Source organism: Brachycentrus maculatus, unplaced genomic scaffold (genome assembly GCF_059751285.1).
Source record: "Brachycentrus maculatus isolate JH-2025_06_01 unplaced genomic scaffold, ASM5975128v1 h1tg000029l, whole genome shotgun sequence".
NCBI lineage: Eukaryota > Metazoa > Arthropoda > Insecta > Trichoptera > Brachycentridae > Brachycentrus > Brachycentrus maculatus.
The window spans coordinates 1,507,546-1,533,145 of NW_028280783.1; the positions used below are offsets into that span (position 1 = coordinate 1,507,546).

Here is a 25,600-nt window from a genome sequence, read left to right on the forward strand (position 1 = left end):
CTCCATGAATGCATGTGTATTTTAGAAACTATTTTAATGGTGATATTTTACTTCGAAAACAAAAGAACATTAGTAATTCAACTTGAATTCTTCTTCCTTTACTTTCACCCCTATCTGCATCCAGATGGTACATAGGGTACCACATTGAATCACCTTGGTGACAGCTTGATCTCTAATTACACAATGAGACCTGCACTCTAAATTCATGGATAGGGTGAAACATGTTTGGTGGGATACGAATGAAAGGAGGGAAGGAGTTCAGGGTGAAAGGAAACATAGAGGCGGAGACTGACCGGAGCATTTCGTCGTAACGTAACATGTTACGATGCGAGCATTCAGGCAGTCAGTACACCGAGCCAAGCTGCTCGCCGCTCGTTCCGAATGCTCCATCCGAAGTCGGATGCAATTTTAGGTTAGTACAGGGTTGCCAATCTGTGGGAAATTCCCCAAACTGCGGGGAATTTGTGGGGATTAGCACTATATTAATTTTTTTTCTTCATTTGGAGTAAGCAGTAATTTATTAAAATCACAGAACCAAGAATTACGTCTTCGTCGTCTGACATTTAAACTACAGTACGAATGCAATGTTGCAAAGATTCATACAGATTTTGGGTTATTGATTCAGATTTTCAGATTTTTTGGTGACATACGGCAACACTGAACACAAGGCCACTAGCGACCCCTGATCGCGGTCAGTCAGCAATGCCGTGACGTCATAACATAACATGCTCGCCGCGAGCGATGTTACAATGTTTGCTTACGACGAAATGCTCCGGTCAGTCTCCGCCTTAGGAGGAATAGTGGGTAGGTAGGGAGAACAGCAGTAATGGCTAGAGTACTCGGGGTCGCGTACCCGTATTCTTACTAAATAGCGCTTAAATCTTTAACACTTCTAATTGGTACAAGTTCCTTGAAGATCGAAAATACTTGACTAATTACATTGATGAGGAAAAAAGTAGCTAAACAATTAGCTAATATCACTGTTTATATCAACGACATCTTCAAAATGTTGTATCGCAGGTGTTGGACACCAAGTGTCGTAATAATGAGAATAATACTTGTGTATCTTTCTCGTACAAGCGTTGAGCTTGACTTCCCGATTCCATGATGATTTACCAGGCTTTACAGAAAAAACACAACTAGCCACAAATTAATCTGTAATCCAATGCTTTCATTCCATGTTTTTGTAGATGATACACAAGTGTTGTGTGTCATATCGAAAGTTTAGTCATCGTCGGACTCGTCACCCTGAAATTTAAAATGATTTTACGACATGTGGTAATTAATTAAAAAAATGAATTATTTTAACAAAATATTACCTCAAAATCCGCCAGATCCATGTAAGTCGTTTTTCCAAAAAATGCAAAATTCTCCAGGTAACATTTTGTTTAAAAGATTTGTCCATCTTTAGATAATATATTGTGAAATAGAGAATTTTCCCATTTTTTTGGAATTTTTTTCAGTATTTAAAAAAAAACACGGAACACTAACCGATAATGACGTCATCTTAATTTCTGACCTATCCCCGCTCTCTGATTGGCCGATATGGGTCAGAAGGCAAGTTTCATGAATATAGGGGAATTTGAAATACAACGCTGTTTTTAAGTATTTTTTAGCCGGGTTTTCAAGAATATAAATATTTTAAACAATAAAACCCACAATTGGGATTCCAATAGGGTATTTATTTTTAAATCTTATAAAATTGGATGTGGCGTGTTTTGAAAGTAGGCGACACAAATGTAATATTTTGGTGTAAACATGTACCTACCTTATCGCTGATGACAAAGTGAAGATATAGGGCGATAAAGCAATGACCATTTACATTGGGCCAAGAATCAGAACTCTCATCGCCCGTACAACCGTTACATCTGTAATCGAGAAAAGCAAATAAAATTCCACCGGCCCAAAACCACTTCTATTCCGTTACAGCCCTTCGCACACTGCCATTTCCATTTCACACTACTCGTGCCATACAGAATGATAATATTCTTATTTAGTAGCTTACGGGACATATTTATCAAATTACTTAAATATATTTATAGATTTGGCGTTTAATTTGTAAAACTCAACTTTAAATTATGTAATAATAATAATAACAAAACCCTTATTTGCACCCCAATGGTGCATAGGGCACTGCGTCATATAAACGCAGTGTTATCTTGATCGTTTACACATGAAGGAAAGGCGATCAGCCCCCCGCTTCAGGTACCAGTCCAGGGTAATATTAAATAAATATTATAGTGAAAAAATCACTTTTATTTATTTGACCCCCCCTAAGAATCGAGCCCAGGACCTCCAGAATGGTAGCTGAGCGTGCTGACCATTACGGAGGCGGACATGTAATAAATATTATTAATATGAGTCTACTAAGTTGTACTTTATTGTTTAAAAAAAAAAACATATTAAAATCGATTTTGCGACAATTATTTTGCCTAGTTCTGGCATTTTCAAACATTCGTTTGATTTAACATTCAATACATAATTCAATATAGCGTAATTTTACTATCCAATGGTCAACTTTTCCCACATTTTGTAGGCAAAGTGGGATATTTCGAAGCGAGAAATTGAAAGAAATTACCCTTTTGCGCGGCTGATACACATGGCCATTTCTAAAGCAGCTCCCACATAATACACTTGTCCATTTTCTGCCCGATACCTGGAATTTCAACATTTTGTCAGCGCACACAACTTGTGTATCTGCTCACTCACAAATAGGACGCTGCTATCATATTTATAAATACCATAAAGGTAAGGTAATTTGAACTAAACTACCTCAAGCGCTAGTCCTTGATAACATAAATAGTACAGCGATTAAATTAAAGAAATATTTCAATTTTAACCTCAGAAATTAAAATTTGGATGTTGAAAAGTATCAAAATAAATAAATAAATTAGCATTAATAATTTGAATTACAACACATTCTCTACATTAGAAACACGTTTTATTTAAGAATGTAGAAGCAAACATTGTTTTATATACACAAATACAATAAGAAAAATATAGAGAAATGTGTTTATTTAACGACAAGATAGCGAGAAAAAAAAATGTAAAGCCGAGATGCCGGGGGGTTAATGCATGAATCAAACAAACCTCTGTTTAATAGATGTATCTGAGTTTAAGGGTCGAAGGGAGTTTTCGAGTTGGAATGGAGATGAAAGGCAAGTCATAGTTATCATTGCCGGACCAGTTTCCCACGGAGGCACATGCCAGTACCCGCGGTCCCAGCACGGATTCACAACCTCAAACCCGCGAATGGGGAAGCGAACCCAACCTAAAGACAATTCAAAATTACTGAAACAGTACATATTATGAAAGTTAAAAGGCATCACAGGAACAGCGCTTGAGCAATACACGGAATTTTACTGTCAGGCAGTCCGGTTAGCATGATAAAACGGATGATTGGCTTGGATTGGCTTGTGCTTTTGGCCGTCTTTCTTCGGATCAGTGCGCTTGATCGATACGTAATCCCGGTGCGCGTAAATTCAATCACGCTAAACTGTCGTAGTTGCTTTTATTTAAAAACCAGGCTGCCGGACGGTAAAATTCTGTGTAGTGCACAAGCGCTATAACAGCAGGGCAAGCAAACACGTTTATCCTTAAATTTGCTGATTCTATGAAAAAATACAAGTATTGCAAAAATAATGTTACGCCAATATTACAATGCATCTTCTTATCCGCCACCCACAATGGTGAGTAGGACATGCATCAGAATAATTTAATGTGATCAATCAACACCAGATTATTTACATCTTACCTATTTTGGCAAAACACACATTTAAAAAATTTATGAAATTTTACTAATAACTTCACTTCAAGTATCAATAAACCCATTGGTGTGTTCTTTTGCTCCATTGTTATAGCACAAACTAGTCATTCGCAAGACAAAACATAAAACAAAAAACAAAAAACATAAAAAATTTACTTTTCAAAGAGCAAAAATTGAAAGTTTTAAAGTTACCATAAGGTAAAGGGTTTTCCATTAAGGCTGTAGGGTGTAGGGTAAGATGGTCTTTTGCCATGTATTTTAGCACTAATACAGCTGAATAATAAATCTCTAACAAACTTAATATGACAATATTAGTTTTGTTGTAGTTTTCGGTACAGCTTGGAAACTCCTTATTAGAAAATCCTTTACAAAATTTTGAGACTAAGTGTCAACACGCGCTGAATGTTCGCACAATATTATGTACATAATTGTATTTTATAGAGTAGACTGATCTTTTTTTGAAAATTTAAAAACATTTTCTTTAAGGAACAAAATTAATGTTTCAAAAAGCGATGGCAGTTTATAATAATTTGTATGAGACAAATTATGGTGATGTCTTCCAGGCTAGATGGTGAAATAATGAAAATAATGAAAATCAAGAAAAAGTAAAGACCCACTGCATACATATGCACAGTTACACAGTTAGAATATTGTTATGTTAATCGCCAAATTAAATTACATAAATAGATTTCATTTGAGTAAAACAGGTTGATAAATTAATTATACGTACCATTAGGAATCATGCTGCTAGGTACCGGGTTAAAGCATGATTTGCAAAAACACCTTGGGTATATGTTAGAAAACACCTCAGGTAGGATCATGTCATGCTTATACAAAATCATTTGTCTGAGGTAAGTGCAAGACATGTTATTGACGTGAAATCCTTCGGTCTTGGGATCACCATCCACTACGCAGGCGCCGGTCTGTGCACCGTCGGGAGAGAAGCCATGCTCCTCATCATCAGAAACGTAACCAAACTTACTCATGGTCCGCAGAGATTCTCTCATTTCTTTTCTCTGTTGAGCGCGCATTGCACTCATCTCACGAGGCGTAAGAGTGGTATCGCTTTCGATATAGTCCGCCATAATTTGCATTATTTTGGAAATTTTCCCAATATCCTGTTTGACGGGAGCTGAGAGGAATTCGGGAGCAGACGCTGTAGGCTCGGCAGTGAAGCAAGCGAATTCTTCCGGAGGGTCGATGGGGGGTGACGGATCCACTGTAGCTGCTGGCGAGCTATTGAGCTGCTGAGAAGATAAACTCTTGGAAAGAGAAGAGCTGCTGCCGGCTTTGTCATCATCACTGGAGAACGGGAACGAATGTTGGAATGCAGAACGGGGATTGGTGATCGTAACACCAGCGGGGATTTCAATATTATCGAAACATTTGGTCCACACATTACTGCATTCCTTACGCTTAATGGAAAGAACAGATTTATTTTTTATTTCGACATTTTTAAGTTCATTGGCAACGCAAGGGTTTTGTAACAGAATGTCCAAGCTATCATCGTAAGACAAGCTTTTACTTATGGATGATCCATCGGGCACCTTAGATATGTCCTCAAATCCGTGAAAAAATTCTTTTTCGTGATATTCTAAATCCGCTTTTTCACGTTGCAAAGTGGGCTCATATCCTACAGGAAAATTGTCCTTAACTGCAGCATCAATTTGGTTTCCCTTGACAGTCACCGTGACTGAATTGGACAGATCATCAATCATTGATACTTCCACAGTATCAGCTTCGTCAGGTGAGTTGAAGAAGGAAATCTGAAAAGGGGGAATGTAAAAGTAGAAACCAATATATTTTATTTTTAATCAATCTTTCTTTTTCAATCAATCTTTTCAAATAAAATCCGTATTACCTGTTCACATTTTCCGTAAATGTCGACAATCGGGTATACCTCCCGGAATTTAGGATTTATCTTTACAAAAGGACCGAGATCCACTCCGTCAATAGTTAACTCCAGTTCTCCAGATTCGGAAAATAAAACAGACACTATGGTGCCAACACGTACCTCATCCAAATCTTTTGCGTAATCAGAAGATTTCTGAAAAATTAATTTATTAAATAAAAGAAATATATAAATCTAATACTCTATCCCATTTAACAGCCTTAGTAAGTTGACACTTTTTTCTGCTTGCATAGTTATTTACATTTAATCAAATAAGTTTGAGGCCTGTGTCCCTCAAATTGTCCGCATTAATTACTTTTGATGTTTTAATTTTTTATAAGTTGGTAGCATTGTGATGTATTATGATGCAGAGTTTGAGCGCAATCTGTCATTTAATTTGTTGACAAGATTCGAAAACATAAGTTGGTTCAAAAGTGTCTGGCAGTTTTTACTTTGAAAAAATATATTAATCAATGAATTTGTTCAATATTTTATGTTGTGCATGACATCTGATATGTTGAAGAAAGCTGTTGAAGATTTGCCTCATTCTGGACATCTTTCAACCTCAATAATGAAAAACGTTGATAAAGTAAAGAAATCAGTGCTTGATAATAGTCGTTTCAGTCTAAGAGAACTAGCCCGTGAACTCGACTTCTCTCATGAATCGGCTCAGATTCGTTCCAAAAGACCTCAAACTAGTATTAAAGGTGTGTTGTAATTGAGTGGGTGAAGACATACTAGAACGAGTGAAATTGGACCTCACATTCACCCGACGCATCATCACGGGTAATGAGACTTAAATCTACAAACCAGCCAACAATCATCAGAATAGTGCTTGCCAAACAACATGAAATCTAAACAAGCGAGGAAGGGTTGATCCAAAATTAAGATTCTTCACATTATTTTTTTTATATTTGAGGATTTGTTCACTTGAAATTCCTAATGGAAGGTTGAACAGCTGACAAACAACATTACTTGGGTGTTACGAGGCGAGAGAAACCATTAATAAAAAAAGATCAGATTTTTTTTTATTAACAACTGGAAAAACAATTCATGGAATTTGGAATATGATGAAACGCTGTCTCACAAAGCAGCCATTGCGTCCAAATTTTAAACAAAAATGCGTGGAATATCATCAAACAGCCACCATATTCACCAGATTTGGCTATGTGTGTTTTTTTCCTGTTCTCGGAGTTTAAATTGCCACGTGGAGGAAGGAGGATAGTCTATGTTTAGATTACTTATGGTTTTTGAACAATAATTCAATTATGTTTTGAATATTGAAAGCATTAACTTTGTGGATCATATTGATATATTATTTTGAGAAATAAAAATACTTTGTGTTCTGATCCACTCACATTTTTATTAACCAACTAGTTTCGGCAACAACCTGTTGCCCTCTTCAGGGTTACATTTAGTAATAAATTTTTACTAAATTAATAAATTTTAACATTTAGTAATAAATGTAACCCTGAAGAGGGCAACAGGTTGTTGCCGAAACTAGTTGGTTAATAAAAATGTGAGTGAATGATTCAATTATTGAGAGTACACATATCGCTCACTTCTTTCAAGAACATCATAAATCAAAAACTGTCAATTTTCATTTGTGCATGTTTTTGGAATGCCCAGAAAATGTACTATATCCCAGCAAAAGCGGCATACTTGTAACTAAATATTTACCCGCTACAGGGCAGAAAGTGTTGTTTTTGCATTTTGAAGAAAAGGTATTGTTTAATTATTTTTTTAAATATACTAAATATTTTTCAAATGGAGAAAAAACCTTCAGGTTTTACCTATAAAGATCTGTTGCATAGTAAAAAGTTCAGTAAGTGGTTTGAGATTTATTTTGAATACATTGTATTATATTTTTCAACTTTAAAAACTATCTCCTGAAAAATCAGGTTTTTTGATTTATGACGTTCTTGAAAGGAGTGAGCCATATCGGCAAGTCCATCAATTGATAATATACCTTATATCCATCGAGATACATGGTGTCTTTGGAAACCAACCAGTAACCAACACCAAGGTCTGCAGCTGAAGGTGGCTGACACCGAGGGAGCCAATATCTGCATGCGCCCACCATGAGTCCCGAACACCACTTAGTATTCACCTTTTGTACTACAAACTGAATATTCACACAATTATAAACACAACTTTACAATATACAATGTAAACACAATTTGAACAATACGCATGTTAAAATATATATGTATACATACCTGGTAGGACTGTCCTCGCATTATTTGACGATTGACCACAACCAGACCTTGATTATATCCCCTAATGCGACGGGCGGTACGGGCTAAAAAACAATCATAATTTTAACAATTTTTTTTAAAAGAGAAATATTTGTGTTTTTATTATTTACAAAAATACTTCAATTTCATACTACATATTTCTGCGAGCCTTAAGCGGCTCATAGTTAGAAATAGGTATCAAATTGTGGTAGAGTGGGTTCGTACTGAGAAACTCTAACTCGAGAGTCCGCCACACTAACCACGGGACCACAACCCGACACATCAGGTTATTTGTAGTTCCCATTATAAAAAGCTGTAAATTATTTATTAGATAATCATATTTTGCTGATGTTTATGAGACAATCCAAATAACCTTACTAAGGAAAATTGAATAATAAATCAAATTCCAGGTACATATTAAAAAAATTCAATATATGTACTCTTTTCTTTCATTATCATGCCCATAAAATACAATCTCCTGCTCGTTAATAGATATAAATAAATTTAAGGGCTATTGCAATGTAGTATTTATAAAGTAAGATAATAAAGATAAAAAATAAAATGATTACCGTATAAAATTTTGCTAACTTAGATATTTACAGTAACATAAAGAACGTTAAAAATAACAGCTTTTTTATGAGAAAAATATACTTGTGTAAAAATATTTCCTAATATTTATACGGTTGTCATATTACGTCAATATGGTAAATAAACAATAAACTAACTATCATTATCCATGAGTATATTTTTTCCGTGGTCACAGTGGAATTCCGCAGTATGGAAACCTTCAAAAGGCAAGCTTGGTTTACGTCGGGGCTGAGTTCCTTGCATCATACGGTCAAGGGGAACATAACAGCAATCTAAAAAAATAGTTAAATAAAGTAAATAACTATTCGTTTTACAATGTTCCATTACTACAAAATCCACAAATCCTGTAATACGTATATCTTTTTTTTTAAATAAATGATGGCAGCAATGCTCCAGGAGAGGAAAAAAATACCAAGTGTTTTTTTTTATTCATACTTTTAATGATTATTGTAAGGGTGGTGACTGACCGGAGCCATTTAGTCGTAACGTAACACGTTACGATGCGGGCATTCAGGCAGTCAGTACAGCAAGCCGAGCGTTCCATTCATAGTTATGGATGCTCACCGCCAGCAATGTTACGACGTTACATTACGACGAAATGCTCCGGTCAGTCACCAACCTTATATGTACTGGTAAAATCAAACATAATTCTTAGAGTACTTTGATTCTGATATGCTAATTAATGAGTAGTTTATTTTTTTAATTTATTTTGATATCTTAATAAATTAAGTTTTTTAAATTTTTTTATTGTATTTAATATAAGTATTGATACTTGTCCGCCTCCGTAGTGTAATGGTCAGCACGCTCGTCTACCGTTCTGGAGGTCCCGGGTTCGATTCCCAAGGGGGGTAAAATAAATATAAGTGAATTTTTCACTGTAATATTTATTCAATATCACCATGGACTGGTACCTGAAGCGGAGGGCTGATCACCTTTCCTTCATGTGTAAACGATCAAGATAACACTGGGTTAATATGACACAGTGCCCTATGCACCATTGGGGTGCGGATAAGGGTTTTTTATTATTGATACTTTATTTAAAATGTTTTTATTTTTTATTTATTTATTTAAACTTCATGTACAGAAAATAAAAAGTACATTGGCGGGCTTATTGCTAAAAAGCAATATCTTCCAACCGACCAAAGACGGACTAGTGATATTGATCAAAACGTTTGATACCATATATAGCCGTTTGCAATCAGTGGGCAGATAGTACTTGAACAATTAAAAAAAAACATAAATTACAAATTGACATTTAAAAAGAAACATAAATTAACAAAAGACGATAATAAGGAGGGCAAAGGAAGAAGGGAGATTAGGGAAGGAGGTAGAGGGAGGAGGTTTGATCGACAGTTAGGATTCTAATGACAGATAGTAATGTCTCAGACGTTTTTAAAAGTTAATACATATTATTGTCTGATGTAATAGATTTTATCAAAAAACTAAAAAACAATTAATTAACAATTAGACATAAAAGTATTCTAGGATTCTAATGATAAATAGGTAGAATTCGGTAGCAAGTTTAAGAAAGAGAGGAGGGGTCAGGGGAGGAGGAGATGGACAGTTAGGGTTCTAAGGTAAGATAATGATGTTTCAGGCGTTTTTTGAAGGTTAAGATAGAAGGTGCATTTTTTACATGTAGAGGTAGTTCATTCCAGAGTCTAGCCGCTTGGACAGTAAAGGAATTACTGAGGAATGCTGTGTTGTGGCAAGGAATGGAGAGTGTTCTCTCTTGGGAAGAGCGAAGCGATAGACCATGATCAGAAAGGTAAACGAAGTTTTCTACAAGATAAATTGGTGCACTGGGGTCGTGAAGAATGTTGTATAATAGGGCAAGAGATTGTGAATTTATGCGTTGTTTAAAATGAAGCCATTTTAATTCAGTGCGACAGGGTGAAACATGGTCATATTTCCTTAAGTTAAAAATAAAGCGAATACTATGATTCTGAAGACGCTCCAGACGATTGATAAGTTCCGTGCTAGCGTTAAGGTAACATATATTAGCATAACACAGAGAAGATAGGAGGACAGATTGTGACAGATTTATTTTAGCAGTGGGCGGAAGAAAATTTTGTAACCTTTTCAATGAGTGGAGAGTGCGGTAAAATTTTTTACTAACTTCAGTTATCTGTTCATTCCAGCTTAAGTGTTGGTTCATTAAGATACCAAGGTTTTTTACAGTTTTCGTAAAAGGAATTGGAGATTTGTTAATTACTAAAGGTGATAAAGTAGTTAAGTTTAGAAGGGAAATTTGTCTACGACTACCTATAACAATGGCTTGAGATTTTTTTGGGTTGATCAGTAAACCATTATCTTTGGACCAACAAGAGATTGAATAGAGATTAGAGTTTAACGTTTTTATAGCATTATCAACATTTTTGGCATCAGTGTGAAGATAAATTTGAAGGTCGTCGGCGTAGAGATGATAAGAACAACTCAAGTGGGTAGATATGGTGTTTATGAAGATTGAGAAGAGGAGTGGAGAAATAACGCTACCCTGAGGTACCCCTGTGCTTAACCAATTAAACTCTGATGATTTATCTGGCAGAATAACACTTTGGCTTCTCCCATTTAAAAAAGCTGAATACCATTGTATAACTGAATGTGAGAAATTGAGGGAGCTTAGTCGGGCGAGAAGTATATCAAAATCCACAGAATTGAATGCACTGCTAAAATCTAGGAGAGCCAGGATAGTAAGTTGTCTATCATTCATAGCGCGTCTAATATCATCGGTAATTTTGGTTAAAACCGTCGTTGTGCTATGGGCTGAGCGGAAACCTGATTGATATGGGTCGAATAGTTTATTACTATTTAAGTAGCTATTGGTTTGATTAAAAACTACCCTTTCGATAATTTTGGAGAGGGTTGGTAGAATGGAAATCGGCCTAAAGTCTGTGAGTTGTGTGGGTGAAGGTATTTTAGGGAGTGGGATTATGTTAGCAATTTTCCATTTTGCAGGAAAAGAATGTGAAGTAAGTGAGTAGTTGATAATATGAGAGATGATTGGCCCAATGGAGTAAAAAATGAGATTAATCATGGATAAATTAATTCCATCGTATCCACTGGAGTTGGACTTTATAGAAAGGAGAATTTTTTTAATTTCCGCTTCAGTGACAATATTAAATGAAAGAGGTTGGCAGTTGGGCTGAGGGAGGGATTTGATGTGTGATATTGTATTTGATTTGATTGCGCTATCAAGTAGAACGGGAGGTTTGGAAAAATGACTATTTAGGGCATTTAAGTCAATTGAAATATCTACAGCATCTTTAGGTTTTGCAAACCCTTGAGTCTTGAGAAACTTCCAAGAGTCCTTAGGGCTAGCCTGGACCAAAGACTCGTAAAAGAACCTACGTTTAGTACAAATTAATTCAAAATAAAATAATGGAGGTTTACCTAACATTAAAACTCTTATTATGTTTTTTATTGATTTTTTGAGTCCATATCATGAGAGAAGCATTCATTTTCTTTCACATGAAAAAATAATGCTTTTTGAAAAACCAAAATCCATGGATGACTGGGATACTAAATCAGCAAAAACGTACCGAGCGACCATAGAGTAGGACACTGACCCAGGAATAGACAGTAGAAACCACGATACCGGGAAAGAAAATGAACGCTTCTCTCTTACGCTATGGACTCCAGAAATCAATTCAGAACATATAACATGACATTTTGTTAAAAACATTGAATTTAAACACTAAAACCCTTCTTGCTTGATCACGGAATTGCAAATTAACTTTAGGATTGCATTTACTACTCGCATAGCATGTCTGAAATAATATAATTGAGAAAACATTCGCAAATACCTTCACTGTGGTATCCAATCGAGTCAATCATGTGGACACTGTGGAGATGGTCTTCAGGACCTCCGCTCATGTCCAGTTGTCCATCCAAAGAGGTTACCCGAAGACCCTGAGGAGGTCCTACTAACTCAATCACCACAAATACTTTCTGCAAACAAAAAAATAAGCCATGTTCTATTACCTTTGTGACTTGCATATTATGGAGCAAATCTTTAATTTATAATATCCATACTAGGGGAACAGTTTTTATGTAAATCTGTAGTCATGAAATATACAAAATTATTACATATCATGGTAAACTTACATCAGGAACGTTTTCGAAAATAACGCCACGCTCGTTAGAATTGATAATCAAACAAATGGCATCGGTGTATCCAATTCGTCGCAGTGCAACAGTATCCTTACTTTTCAGGGTCTTCATATTGAATGTCACTATTTTAGTATTACTATTCACATTATTCTTCACAAAGTTTTCTAAAATACAAAATTAAATTAAATTTAATTTATAATTGTTTTATGCTTTGTATAAAACAATACCATATTACACTATGTAAATTATATAATGTACTCATTTCATGAAGTAATAATAACCTGTTGTCGAGTGAATTATTAAATTCATTTTAGCCACCCATAAAAAATGAAAGTGGAATATGTAAGTGAATATTAAAATCTTTGAAATGCATATGTAATAACATGACACATGCATCGTGAAATGAGCAAACTAACCATCAATGTAATAAGTGAATTTTGGAAGTCCTTCAATGCTCGAAGGAATGCTGCTATTGACGTGAGCATTCAGAATATTGAAATCAGTGACACCAATTTTCATCGACCCCGTGATTGTGGTATCGCACGTCATCAACTCGACCTAAAACCCAACAAAAAAAGTCAATAAACAAATTTTACACAAGGTTAAGTAATATTTAAAACAACATTGACAAATATTCTCTTTGTCAAACCTCGAAGATTTCATCAGGTTTCAAAAGGGAAGAACTGAACACAAGTTTTCCCGTCTTTTCATTGTTATTCACTAGTGCTCGAGACCCATCTTGGTGCACTTTGATGTTCGGCCCGCAGTACTCGGAGAACCTGAAATCAAATCATTGTGACAATGGTGCATGGACACTTATTGCTACTTAGAATCAGAATGAAAACTTTTTATACGTGTGTTGTTTCATTTGAGAAGATCCGGTGTAAAGCATAAGCGAATTTTCTGAGTTGGCAAACGCTCTCGGCTTTGGTGGTGTTATGGTAACCTGTAATGCAAAACAAAATATTTAACTAACTATTTAATTCCTCAAACTTTATCAACAAACACCACTGCGCATACCAACAATAAGTAGGGGTAGGGTATGGGTCTATATAGGATAAACGAGTAACTGAGGGCATTACAAGATATTCGTTGAGTTGACAGTTAGAACACCTGGCTCTTAAAATTAGCACTTTACAGAACTTGCAAGATATATTTCATAAAATATTTGTATTTTTTTTACCTGTGTACACTGACCACTGAGATCTACAACTGCATACATATTAATGCTCTGAATATCCCAAGCTTTTCCTTGATCCACACCATCAACATAGTAATGCACACTCCTGTCTGCGTGGCGCATGATACCTTTAAAAAGTATATTCCAAAATCAATTGTTAATATGTGGAAGTTGTGATTTATCTGTATCGTGAAATATTCACGGGATAATCAATAAGGATAAGTCTTGGCAGTGCAACACAATCCACGTTATGTATAATAACGATTGGGAGTTAAGAAAGTAGAAAAGTATGACGTATAAGTATAAGTTTAAATGTAAATGTTTTTCATACCGATGAGTGTTCCAATGGGGACAGTATCCATGTCAAATGTGTAAGATCGTTGGATCTGTGTTTCGTTATTGCACAAAGAATTTCCATCCAACATATAAACTTCTTTACACAGTTCAGCGGGAGTGGGTGGCAGAACGACTTTTGTTGGAAATACAGTGGTCAAGCCTAGAAAACAAGTTAAAAAAAAAAACAAAAAATACTTGTATTTTGCAAATTTATATCTTAATACGTACATGTAATTGTTAACATATGTTACATATTTACCAATGGCAATCAATCCACGGCAATTAAATTCCTTATTATCAATTCGTATTTGAAACATTTCAAACTCTCGAAGGGGTCTGTTGCTGAGAAGGATATTATCGCGGGTAATCCTCTTCTTGTATCTGTATGCAATGTCTCCATTTCTACCAACAGTCACATTATTACCGCAGATGCGGTGGAATGCAAGCTCCCCACTGAAAATTACAAAAAAATATATCCTTGCTATAGCAAAAATGAATATCGCGATAAGTGTTACATTTAATTGCAATATATAATGGTAACTCACCCGTGCAATGTTGCATTAGAGTATGATGACTGCAGAGATTCCGGAGGGCTCGGCGATTGGATGATAGAAGCTTGCGCAGCTTGTCCATAAAGATCTGTAACCAATCTTAAATCGTTACAATACGTTCGGTAAACCTTCACCTTTGTTCCTCCGGTATGTACCAAATATTAATATGAAACCTGTTTATTGGATATCTATCATGTAATGAATTTGTAGGCAATTTAAATGTAGTGCGTGGTAAAGAGGTGCAAGGACGGAAAAAAGGCGATGCGTGGTGGTTTGATGATGTCAAAGAATTAGTGAAAAAGAAGAATGCGTGGTTAAATTGTAAAGCAGCAAAGAATAAAAACTCCACTGAGTATGAATCGGTTAAAAAAGTGCACAAGGAATACAAAATGAAAGTTAAGCAAGGGGTGAGTGAACGAAAACGACTGTTGGGAAAGGAAGAAGGAGGAAAAATTACAAAAACATTCTTTAGAAACTCACCAATGACTCCGTAGATCCCTTCAGGTATTCCACTTGTGGCCGGACCTTGATCTACACCATTGACAAAGAAGCGCAATGTCCCACAGGATTGACGCATCACTCCGACGCGGTCTCCAACCTACAGAATATTAACCAACTAACCATCACGCCGCTTTCCACGGGGGTAGGCAGAGAGAATAGAACGCCACACCACTCTATCTTCGCCTATTCCACGTTCCTGCATCTCCTCATACATACCCGCCGATTATTTCGACTCCTAACCTGACCGCTTTTAAGTATTTGGCATACCTGATCGTGCCAAGTTTTTCTCGGTCTTCCTCTGCTCCTTTTTCCAACTACATTCGCCTCATAAATTTGTTTTACCGTTCTTTCCTCACTCACTCATTCCACATGTCCAAACCATCTCAACACACTCTTCATAATTTTATCTATAATGCTTATCTCAGCCTTGCATTCCCTCCTTATTTCACTATTCGAACATCCATCATACATCATTTTGTCGCACATTCTTCTGAGAGATTGTATTTTGACTGCATTCAGTCTACTTTCATCCTTCTTTTGCCAACTAAATGTTTAACTTCCACACATTAGGGTTGGAACCAGAACTCCAATGTGTACTGCCAGTTAAGCTTTCGCTGTTAGGTTTTTATTTGCAATAACTGATTTCAGTGAACCATTCACTCTGTTCCCAGCATTCACTCTCCTTTCTATGTCTTTACCAATCTTTCCATCCCTAGAAAACATACTTCCCAATCAGCCATTTAACACTTATTTAAATTTAGCTTTATAGCGTGGGTTAAGTTAAAAATTACTCACAACAAGCTGATCCAAGCTACTGGTCGAGTACTGTTCACGGACTGTCACTCGATTATGCATAATACCAATCCCAGTCATCATCCATGTACCAGATCTGAAAATTTCAGTTTGAAAAATAAAACAACAATACATTTATATATCTTCTTCTTCTTCAAAACCCTTATTCGCACCTGATGGTGCATAGGAAACTGCATCATATGAACCCAGTGTTATCTTGGTTGTTAACATACAAAAGAAAGATGATCATCCCTCCGCTTCAGGTACCAGTCCAGGATAATATTGAATAAATATTAGAGTGAAAAAATTACTTGTATGTAATGAATTTTTTTGTTATCCCTGTAAATGAACTCAATCAACTAATTTTTATTGAAAAGCATAATAAATAGGAGTAGGGTTTTTCATGATAAAATTAACTGGTACCTGATATATGAAAAGATTCGTTAGTTACCGGGTACCTAATAGGCATTTTCTCCTTTACTAAGCTTTTTTAAAAAGTTTAAGTAAAACAGCATATGTGAAAAAAAGAAACAAACTGCTGTAAAATTGTAAAGTTTTTCCTCAAATTTAGTAAATATTTATATTTGTTATGGTGGAGACTGACCGGAGCGTTTCATCGTAACGAAACACGCTACGATGCGAGCATTCAGGCAGTCAGTACACCGAGCCGAGCGCTCCATCCATAGTTTCGGATGCTAGCTGATGCTCGCCGCGAGCAATGTTACGATGTTATGCTACGACGAAATGCTCCGGTCAGTCTCCACCTTTACAAAGCTCAGGGATTTGATTGTTGATTGTTGTTGAGGACCTGACAAGGCACATGAAGAAGGAAGGAATTTCATGAAACCCTTATTAGCTCAGCACTTGGTTTACTAACTTCATATTGGTCATGGTGAAGGGGAACTCCAAATCACTGGGAGAGTGCAAAGTTACTCCAATTTCAATGGAGCCGGCCCATTTGGTTATTATTTTCTCTAAACGGACTTCAAAGAGCTCATCGGGTTTCAGAGGGCGGTTGGTCAAGACTACGCCATTATTGAAATCATCCGTTGCACTGAAATAAAAATTATATTACTTATTTTAATAATTGTACTGTTTTCAATCAATTTGTAGGTCTGTAAAAAGGACACACTGAAAAATGTTTACCACAAATAAATTTTTATAAGAAAATATAAAAATATTAAAGAATTATGACGTAGGAGTTGAAATTACAATGCCGTTATCTACATGAGTAAGTCAAATGTAGATGAATTTGACTTCAATTTTGTTTTATAAAAAACAAATACCCTTTTATTGTTTTTAACATTAACTTCCTGACAATATGGATTTCGCAAGTCGTTAAAAATAAATATTCAGAATCGAAATTACATCTATCTGCACTAAATATTTCTACGTACATAGTTTCATTGTAATTTCATCCGGAGATTCAACATCAAAATTCGGGAAAAAACATTATTCTTTTATTTATTAAAACTTAACTTGACCATTTAACACAACATCAAAAATGTAAGGAATATATCATGTTTTTATTTTTTTAGGCGCATTTTTATGTCACCGCATAAAGTGTTAGTTTTAAAAATGATTACTGTAGTGGAAGGATGTAATAATAACATACCATGGTCGGTGAGCCGTCTGGCCATTGTTGATGACGACAGCGTGAGATCCGCAGTTGGGATGGAAGGCCAGGATGTCGTTGGCACAGAAAGGAATGTGCTCGGGGCGAGAAGGCCCAGCGGGCAATGGTGGAACTAAGCAACAAAAAAAAACATTTAAATAAGGCAATATTAACAACAAAAATCATATATTATGTGACTTTATCCTTGAATTTAACCTCTCAGAACATTATCGTCCAAACTAAATAAGTCTCAAAGGAGTAAAGTTTACATTTATGATTTCAGCAACACAAAAATGGGTATTGTAGTGACAATTGTGTACTCCCTTGATATTCTGGTACAATTGTCTATAATACCAACTTCACAATGGAAAAATAATATAACACATTTACTATACACATCTTAACAGATATGAATAGATATCTTAACACATTGTAGTCGGGCGCTTCGAACAATAGACTCTAGCTTATAGCGGACGTTTTTCGCGATTAGCGCAAAATATATCGCTTTCTTAAAAATTGACACAATTTCTAAACCAAATAATATTTTCGATTGAAATTTTCAAAGAAATCATACATGACATTTGATCATCAAAAATAAATTATAAACATAATTTTTAATTAAGTATTCCGTATTTCACAATTTAAGAAGCATTGTAAACTCTAAAAAATAGTCTTCCCCTCCGAGGTATCATTCCCTATAAAATGCTAATATATTCAAATAATAAAATACCAACAGTGCGAGCGGTATGAAAAATAGTCCAATACGTAAAATGACTCAAACTAAACTGGAGATTGAGATCACATAAAAACTCTAGATTTCTGGCGATGCCTTTACAAGCGACACACTAGCCAATCCGGACAAGGCATCTCACATAACGACAACAGACTGTCGCCTAGCACCCAGGTAGCAGATTACCCTTCAACGCGTTTTATTTCACGCTGATAACAAACCCGTATATTGCCGTTTCCCGCCGATAACCGACAGTCGACAAAAATGGCATTTGCCGTGTCCCGCAGTTGACCGACAGTCCGCGAAAAACGGCAAATGCCGTGTCCCGCCGACAATGTGTTGATAGCAAATTTGTAAGAGAATATGGATGTTTGAGCATTTCATATCACTTGACTTTTGAATGCTGGGCAGAATGGTAAATGAGACACAGTGTAAAAAGTGATTCATTAAACAAGCTTTTTTTATACAAAATGAATCAAACAAAAAAATGTATACCTTTTGATGGTTCTCCTATCTCGAGAATATTCGTTATGTCTTCATGTTCCTCAAAGTCCTCTCCATCTGGATCCATGATGGAAACCTACAAACATTAATTGTAATATAAATATAATTATTTATACAACACAAAAGTAAATACAATAAGTCCTCTACTTGCGTGATTTCAACTTACGTGAATTCGTACTTACACAATATCTAAAAAAAGTTTATTTATTTATGTTCTTAAGTCGCTTTTTTACATATTACATAAACTATTGTGTTCATGGGTTAGTAAGAGAGGGAAAAAACATGAAAATAATGTTTCTTCCTGGAGGAAGAAACATTTGGAAATACAACCTCCATTTTATAACCAAAGCACCAACGTGTAATTTATACATCTAAAAAGTATTACTTACGAAACATATTCAGGCAGGCAGTCAGAACTACTGATGGAGAGAATAGGCCAAATCTTTAACCCTATTCTGGAAAGAGTTTAATATTTATAAAGACGTTAAAAATATTGGTGTTGCCTGAAATGAAATTTTAACATCTACGATGAGTAGCGAAGGAATAAACTCATTCCCAAATTGACCAAGGATAGTATTCAAACTGTAGTAGAAGCTGAAATTGAAGGGGGTGACAATGAAATTCGTGAACTTTTTGAAATTATTAAAGAACTGAACCAAAATCTGGAAGAAGAGGATTTTTGTCAATTTAGTCAACAGTTATTCAACATAAATGAGCAACGAAGTTTTGATGGGACCCAAGGAACTGAGAAGAACAGAAAGAACATGAAAGACCAAACCAATTTTAAACCAAGAAGATGACTCAATTTTTTAATTTGATTGCAAATGGATTAGCTGGCTTGGAAACTCGAGACCCTGATCCAAAACAATTTACGGAAGTTTCAAAATCAGTGAACGATGCTTTTGATATTTATACCATAGTTTATGAAGAAAATAAAAAGGCTACAACGCAAACAACACTGGATCAGTACTTTGATATGTAGTTTGTACTGAAATGTAACTATGTATGCACACAGAAATGATTATGTACATATCTGACTAAATAATAACTTCAATAATAAAAGAGTTTCATCATATATTCTATATGCATTATTATTTATATGCATGTAGATCTATTCTGTTTTCACATATGTAGTAAATATATCGTTTGAACTAGCGCGTATTATTACATATACAAAAATTCACAAATTTTTCAAATTACCTTTGAAAGAGAAAACCTTTGGAACGAATTAATCATGTAAGTAGAGGACTTACTGTAGAGAAGTATAAAATTATGATGATGCATATTTTATACAGAATTTATGGAGAAGACATATATAGTTAAATAACAGTAGGTACAAGTTTACCTTTACGGTCATTCCATACAAATCTACCACGCCCCAAACTTGTTGGTTTACTTTGGAAACTGCGACTCCTTGATCGAGACCGTTTATAAAATAATGGAGATTTCCATTATTCTTGCGGATGAGACCAACTTTATCACCAGCCTAAAATTCGAGAAAATACATTTACTACATGTACTTTTTGGAAATACTTTCAAAGAGGCAATGAATTACAACTGTTTACCTGAAGTTGGTCAAGGTTAAAATTTCCATATTCACGACGAGTACCTCTTCCATTTGTCAATATTCCACATCCAGACATCATGATAGTGCCGGAGCGCATGTTAGTCATCGTAGCTGGGAACTCCATTGCGCTGGGATTGTGGGTGGTAACACCGACCTATGATACCAATAATATGTCAACAATGGTATACTTAAGGATATTGTTGACATTCCAAACTGCCGACAGGACAGGGTGACTCGCCCTCCAATACCGACTTGTGTTCACTTGACCTTAGCACTTTATGAAATAGTATAGCAGAAATTGGCATATGTCACTCACATCCTTTCGGCTGGCAACAGTCTAATTTGATTGATTGAGTAAAATGCATTTTATAATTTATAATATTGTATTTTTATTTATTTCTAGCAGATTGAAGAATAAAAATTTCACACAAAAATAATTCTAAAAGAAATGGCAAAACTTTATTTTTTCTTTGAAGTAAAATAATTATTATAGTCAATTTAAAAAGAATAATCTCACCTCAATACTGCCACTCCATTTATTGACTAGGCAGTCAATCCTGATTTCGAATAATTCGTCATCATATAGGTAGCGATGAGTCATTACCACTCCATTGTTGAATTCATCAAGGGGATGGCGACGTTGAGCTGTCCTGTGATGGTGAAATATTTTAAGGATATGCTTGGTTCCAAAAACATGGTATAACTCATTCCTATTAACTTTTAAGTAGTCTTCAGTTGAAAAAATACAATTTCAGAATTGAATTGACTGAATTATTAATCAAGAGTTAACCATAGTCACGGTACCATATGGCATGGCTAACATCCATTATTACATGGTTGATAATTGACCATGGATCTTGCCACCATGCCTCAGTATCTCACAACATATTGTGACATTGTACAACTCAATGAAGGTTAAAGAATAGATAAATTTAAAAAAATTATTACAAGCAACAAATTCAAAATTAAATAAGGCTAACTGTGCATCTAAAATTACCTGCGACTCGCACTCAGCTTCACCAAACTTCCAGTCCTCTTATGGAAGCGTAATTTGTCTTCCGATTTTGGCGACTTTCCTAAAGAAAAGAAATATGTATATATTGGAAAAAAGCATAACATTCTTGTGTATATTGTTATAAGCTAATAGGAATGCTAGATTTGGGAAAATCAATAATAGGCGGCACACATGAACAATAACTTTCTTCTCATTAGGAATATATAACAACCTTTCGGAATCGCTCCCTGACTTGTATTTGCTCCAGCACTTGATGGCTGGTTGCACAGAAAATTCATTTCTGAGAGAATTTCGAAACGAGAGAATATTCTGTCCTCGTTCCGCATCTTCGCCTGAAAGTGAAAATTAGTATTTCTAATACGTATTTGTATTATTTATTTCCATCATATAAAATTAAGATCCTCTATTTCATTAATTATTATAACAAAGTTCTCTGTAACAAGGTAAATTAGGAAATTGGAAATAATCATATTCTGAATGAGAATGATAATTCAGATTTAGTACAAAATTAGCGCTCAATTGGACAGTAATATTTGTGATATTGCATGGGGAAATTAGGATGATTGTAAAAACTTTAACCTGGGTATGGACGGATACTTGGTAAGCTAATCCGCATAAATCTATGACCCCATAGACGTTTTCTGGGAGATCCTTCGCTGCGACTCCTAGACTCACTCCATTCACAAAATATACCAGTTCACCCTACAACACAATATCACGATTTAAGAAGTCTTTAAATTGCATATTATAAGATAGAAAACCATGATGTTACAGAGGACGCTTACTTTACAGTTCCTCACTATTCCAACAGTATCACCCACTTTCATTGAGTTAATATTTCCACTGAAACGAACCCCATCAAGACTTTTGTTGTTAGCAATCCAATCACCAAACAAAAACTGTAACGGAAAAAAATATTTATTATAAATCTGTTAATTATAAAACAGCATGGACAAAAAATATATGATCAAAAAATTATATTTTATCATCAATATACAGAGCTTAAAGTATAGTAAAAGCATGAACTATGCATTTGGGAAATAACATAAAGAGCTCTATAAGTGTAGTGATGATATTGATAATATATTTTTGGTTTTCATATTTTAGCATAATGGTAGAACGAACAAAGCGAAATGTGAATGTCGATATCTTCACTTTAGACTAGTTTTTAGAGCCTTTTGCATTTCTCTCTCAAATACCTAGTATGTGCTCTTACTGCACTTTGGGTTCTTTACGGCAAAATAAAACCACAAATCATCTCAATTTCATTTTGAGAAATAAAAAGACTTGGTTTTTTGATCCACTCACATTTTTATTAACAACCAACTAGTTTCGGCAACAACCTGTTGCCCTCTTCAGGGTTTCATAAATTAAACCCTGAAGAGCGCAACAGGTTGTTGCCGAAACTAGTTGGTTGTTAATAAAAATGTGAGTGGATCAAAAAACAAAGTGTTTTTATTTCTCAAAATAATATGTTAATACGATCCACAAAGTTAATGCTTTCAATATTCAAAACATCTCAATTTTCACTGCAATTCAGATTGTTCTGAACATTGGTTATTAGCATTTTTTGATAATAAATCTAACACACGGCATAATAACAAAAAAATAATATTTAATAAAACTTGATATTACAAAAAAAATGATGTCCACAGATTTTGAAACAAATGGCTTCTTCTTCAAATCTAATTTGTCTGCTTGGAAACCGGTCGACATTATAATTAAAATATGGAGTCCACTATGATTTATTTTTTGTGAATATATTTTTCCAATGCATTGAGAAAAAACAAACTTAAGTTTAAAATAATATAGTGTTTTTTTTAGAGGTATACAAAATAAAAAATAAAAACATTAAAATGTTAATGTCTATGATATTGGCTTTGTTTCATAGATAATTTTATGCCATAATTGTTTCAATACGATTTCAGTCATATGAGCACTACGGCTAGCTCGAATGAAGCTCAAGGACAGTTCACAGTTCCATTACGCCCTCAATTATGCCCTCATCAAATGTTTCCCGCACTAAATTTATGTTGCACCATCTTGTTGAAACCACAGTTCTGTCACATCATTGCCATTCAACTGAGGTACGAAGAAATCAGTAATTATGGCTCTACAGCGTCCTCCATTGACAGTAACATTCTGGCCAGCAATGTCTTTCAAAAAAATTGGACTTTTAAAAATTGGATGGATGTAAGAGCATCTCGACAAAGGCTTCTTCTTTTTCCACTCCGAATTCGACAATTCTGCTTATTGGCATGGTCATTTAACAAAAAATGTGCCTCATCAGTGAACAAAATCTTGCGTTGAAAAAGGGGATCAAGCTGAATATGGTTTTCGGCCCATTCACCGAACCTATGACGCACGCATAATGGTCATTCAGTATATTCATTGTGAGAGTGCACAACCTACTGACAACAAATCAACTGTCAAATTGACAGTCTATAGAAACAATGTTGCCAATTTAAAAACCAAACCTCTTAAATTTAAAAACAACCTATATATCAAAAAACGTTGTTAATGAGAATTCTGACTATTAATCATATATGTGTTTATTTATTATATCTTATTGTAAATATATCCTTACCCAAGTATTAGCCACTTTGTGAAGGCCTTCAATGTTTTTTGGAAGCAATGATCCCAGATTAGGATCAAGAGTTGTTACTCCCACTTTCATCAAATGCTTCCGTGTTCCCTCATTCTGTGAACAATTCAAACCAGTTGCCAAAGATAAAAAAAAACATTTTTCAAAATTCTATCAATGTTTTTTAATTGAATAATGAGCAAGAATAAAACAAAAATGCATCACCATGTATAAATGATGAGGCATTGGTGATTCCGGACTCGATGAAAAAATCTGAAATCGAATCACAAAGGGAAGATAAAATATATTCTTAAATGAAAAATAAATGGCATCCATTTTGTATCCATGTTTGCAAACCATTTCATATGGTATGAAACAGTTGGTTTTAATCAAAAATAGAAAGTAAATGGGTAAAAGTTTATTATTTTTAAGAATTGAAAGGAAATGTTTCAGTTGGCATCTATTTAATTTCAAAACAAAAAGTACTTGGATGTGGTTGAGAAACAATTTTTAATGCTATTAATAGCAGCAGAAATCAAAATAACTTTGCTTGTTAGGTGGTTTGCTACAACAATATGTTTTATCATTACAAAGAAATTACAGGAATATCTACAAGAATCAATAAATAAAAATTGTTTTCTCTCTTAAACATACCACTTAGGATCAAAGAAAAACGTGTATTGTTATTTAAAGTTTCGAAAGAAAACTGATCCATCTTGTTTCCAGTCAGAATTCGTATTTTTTCAATATTTTTTTTTTCAGTGTGACTAAAATGTTTCTATTGAATATTGAAAATGATATTTTAAATCATTAATTGAGCTTAAAACTATTATTATTTTAATATTTAAAGACAACGTATGTCTTCTTCTTCTAGAAACATTCAATATGGCGGGAATAAAAACATGTTTACTACAAATATTGCACACAATAAAGGAAAAGTATTTAAGGGTTGTTTACAGCAAAGGATAAACGAATATTTTCCTTCAAGTAATAGAGTAACGTCTTACCTTTTTTAATATCCGTACATAGAAGGGAGAAAGATCGCTCAGTGGATCTCCACTAAGCAGGAGAGTGTTCTGGGTAACATGGGGAACCTTTTCGGCGACGTAGCGACCATCCACCAGCCTTATATTTTCCCCACAATTCGGATGGAACAACATAGTTGCGCCTCAAATGAAGTTACAGCTGTGACGAACTCTGAATGTCTGAGAAATAGACGTAAACGTTTCCGATATCGGCGAACAGACGAGGGGAACCCTCGAGCGTCGAGAGCATGCGAGCTGATCCGAGAGTCCAGGTCTCGGCGGATAACATGGACGCGAACATACGCTTAACTCCCGGGTTAAAATAAAGGATGTTTATAAACTCCCACCTGTGCCGTATTGCGATTCGCAAATGAAATTATTGATTTTTCCCAATCGTTATAGGCGCATGACACCGGCGTCCGCGGCGCCTGCCGTTTGTTTGAATTCCGTAGTACTGTCAAAAATATTTGTATTTATTGTCTATAGATTTGACAACTGTTGCTCAACAGAAACACTATGTTAGTATCCAAAATAATGGAACAAAAAAAATAATTTTAATTAAGGTAATTTTTTTCTACTATTATGGTAATTTTTGTTTTGTGAAA

The 25,600-nt window shown here is 34.9% G+C and overlaps 1 protein-coding gene across 2 annotated transcripts; it reads right to left on the reverse strand.

Moving 5' to 3' along the window:
- Positions 1–1,082: 1,082 nt before the first annotated feature.
- Positions 1,083–25,346, reverse strand: Neurl4 (neuralized E3 ubiquitin protein ligase 4). 2 transcript variants are annotated; one of them, XM_088271693.1, is made up of 32 exons: positions 24,978–25,346; positions 23,974–24,087; positions 22,172–22,285; positions 21,966–22,088; positions 21,598–21,718; positions 21,369–21,447; positions 20,889–21,021; positions 20,370–20,525; positions 20,150–20,290; positions 18,796–18,880; positions 17,571–17,703; positions 16,833–17,009; positions 15,959–16,052; positions 15,143–15,260; positions 14,657–14,750; positions 14,371–14,564; positions 14,107–14,271; positions 13,779–13,903; positions 13,450–13,541; positions 13,245–13,374; positions 13,012–13,153; positions 12,590–12,759; positions 12,289–12,433; positions 8,620–8,754; positions 7,877–7,959; positions 7,627–7,782; positions 5,628–5,813; positions 4,749–5,532; positions 3,091–3,271; positions 2,579–2,656; positions 1,769–1,868; positions 1,083–1,248 (listed from the first exon to the last, which is right to left on the reverse strand). In XM_088271693.1, exons 1-32 carry the CDS (start codon positions 25,128–25,130, stop codon positions 1,225–1,227), a joined length of 4,725 nt encoding a protein of 1,574 aa, XP_088127819.1. In that variant the 5' UTR covers positions 25,131–25,346; the 3' UTR covers positions 1,083–1,224. The 2 variants fall into 2 exon arrangements, with proteins under 2 accessions (XP_088127819.1, XP_088127813.1); XM_088271687.1 differs by having other exon boundaries at positions 4,497–5,532.
- Between the last annotated feature and the right edge of the window lie 254 nt (positions 25,347–25,600).